Raw genomic sequence first — 1,481 nt, forward strand, 5'->3', positions numbered from 1 at the left:
AAATAATGTTCTGTTTAGCAGCATCATATGACCCCTTTAAATGTTGCATATGCTTAAAGACATTGGCTGTCGAGTCAAAATATAAATGAAAACGCCACAAAATCACCCTTTATAAGATATTTTAGAGCAGATATATATACAGAATCGAGATATTTATTGAATCATCAAAAGGCTGAAACTGTTTTAGCTGTATCTCCCAGCCCCAGCTGTGCGGAACGAGCAAAGGTGTAACCAAACACGGTGAATCATCACAATGTGCTTTTCTTTGGTTAAACGTCACAAAACAGGGCAGAGAAGAAAAAAAAGGGTGACACGCAGTTGTTACATGACCTTCTGTGCTAACAGATCATATGGCAGTCAGTACATTGAGAAGTTTCCAGTGAAGACTTTTGGCATGAAAGGAAGATTTTGAGAGAGTGTTGAAAAGACCTGCTGAGTGTTTCATCTTGGTTTTCTGAACCCATCTTGGCCTAACCTCTTCACTTACCTTTGGAAAAAGCCGCTCAATCATGAAAATTTGTGGTAGGATCACAGAACTGGACTTGTCATCTTAGTGAAGAGTAGTCATAATCGTTCATTATTCTAACATAAATTACACCTACAGCTGGGTGATACTGAATATTCTAAATATATCCGTGACGATTTTGTTACAGATATACACTGCCATTCAAAAGTTAGGGGTAAGTAAGATTTTTTGTTTTTAAAAAGGCTCGGTAACACTTTACAATAAGGTTCATTAGTTAACATTAGTTACTATCATGCTAATCTTCTTTCAACTCAATGAAATTCTCCAAACAGCATACATACCTGGCTGTAAGTCACTACTGAAAAGTTGTTTTGGAGACCATTTGGTGTAATATTTACAGAGCTGTGATTGAGTCCATTTTGATCTTGCTGAATGGAGTCCAGAGGGGCCTCCCAGTGGCCCCCGGGGTCTTTTAGATTATCCTCATTGGTGTCCTGCTTGTTCTTCTGTGGTGAGGCGAAAGGGTTGAAGTCTCCCTCCAGACTGCGGTGTGGCTGCGTGTTGAACTCTGTCTCGAAGGAGGATAACTGCTGTGTGACGCCCAGCAGGCCTCCCTCCTCCACACTCAAGATCACCCAGATCACATCTGCACAACAAGGGGAATGAGGTGAGCCTTATGTCCTCCATTCACCAAAGTTGGTTGTAGTACTCAGAACATGTAGAACTAATGCTCTAAATGGCATACTACCATACTAACTGTACTATTTTTAGTATGCAGAAAGAAAATTATGTGGTTGGATCAACTTGAGGGTGAGTAAATGACCACAGCTTTCATTTCTGAGTGAACTAATGCTTTAAAATGTTTGTCATTGCATAACGTTTTGCATGTTAATCTTTTTTTAACTAATAGTTTGAACTAAATCTGCTTAATTTTTACTCACCTTTTCATCGGACCAGAGTTGCAGAAATGTAGCATTGCATCACTTGCTTACCAATGGATGCTCTGCAGTGAATG

At 39.6% G+C, this 1,481-nt stretch overlaps 1 protein-coding gene across 1 annotated transcript in view; it reads right to left on the reverse strand.

The window, feature by feature from the left end:
- Positions 1–692: 692 nt before the first annotated feature.
- The window catches only part of LOC107579776 (uncharacterized protein C6orf106 homolog), a 2,193-nt gene continuing 1,404 nt past the window's right edge, over positions 693–1,481 (reverse strand). Inside the window, exon 3 of the mRNA XM_016265572.1 lies at positions 693–1,112. Within this exon, the coding sequence (XP_016121058.1) occupies positions 778–1,112 (335 nt within the window). The 3' untranslated portion in view covers positions 693–777. The remainder of the gene's footprint in view (positions 1,113–1,481) is intronic.

This window comes from Sinocyclocheilus grahami, unplaced genomic scaffold (assembly GCF_001515645.1).
Source record: "Sinocyclocheilus grahami isolate Dianchi unplaced genomic scaffold, SAMN03320097.WGS_v1.1 scaffold20149.1, whole genome shotgun sequence".
Taxonomy (NCBI): Eukaryota; Metazoa; Chordata; class Actinopteri; order Cypriniformes; family Cyprinidae; genus Sinocyclocheilus; species Sinocyclocheilus grahami.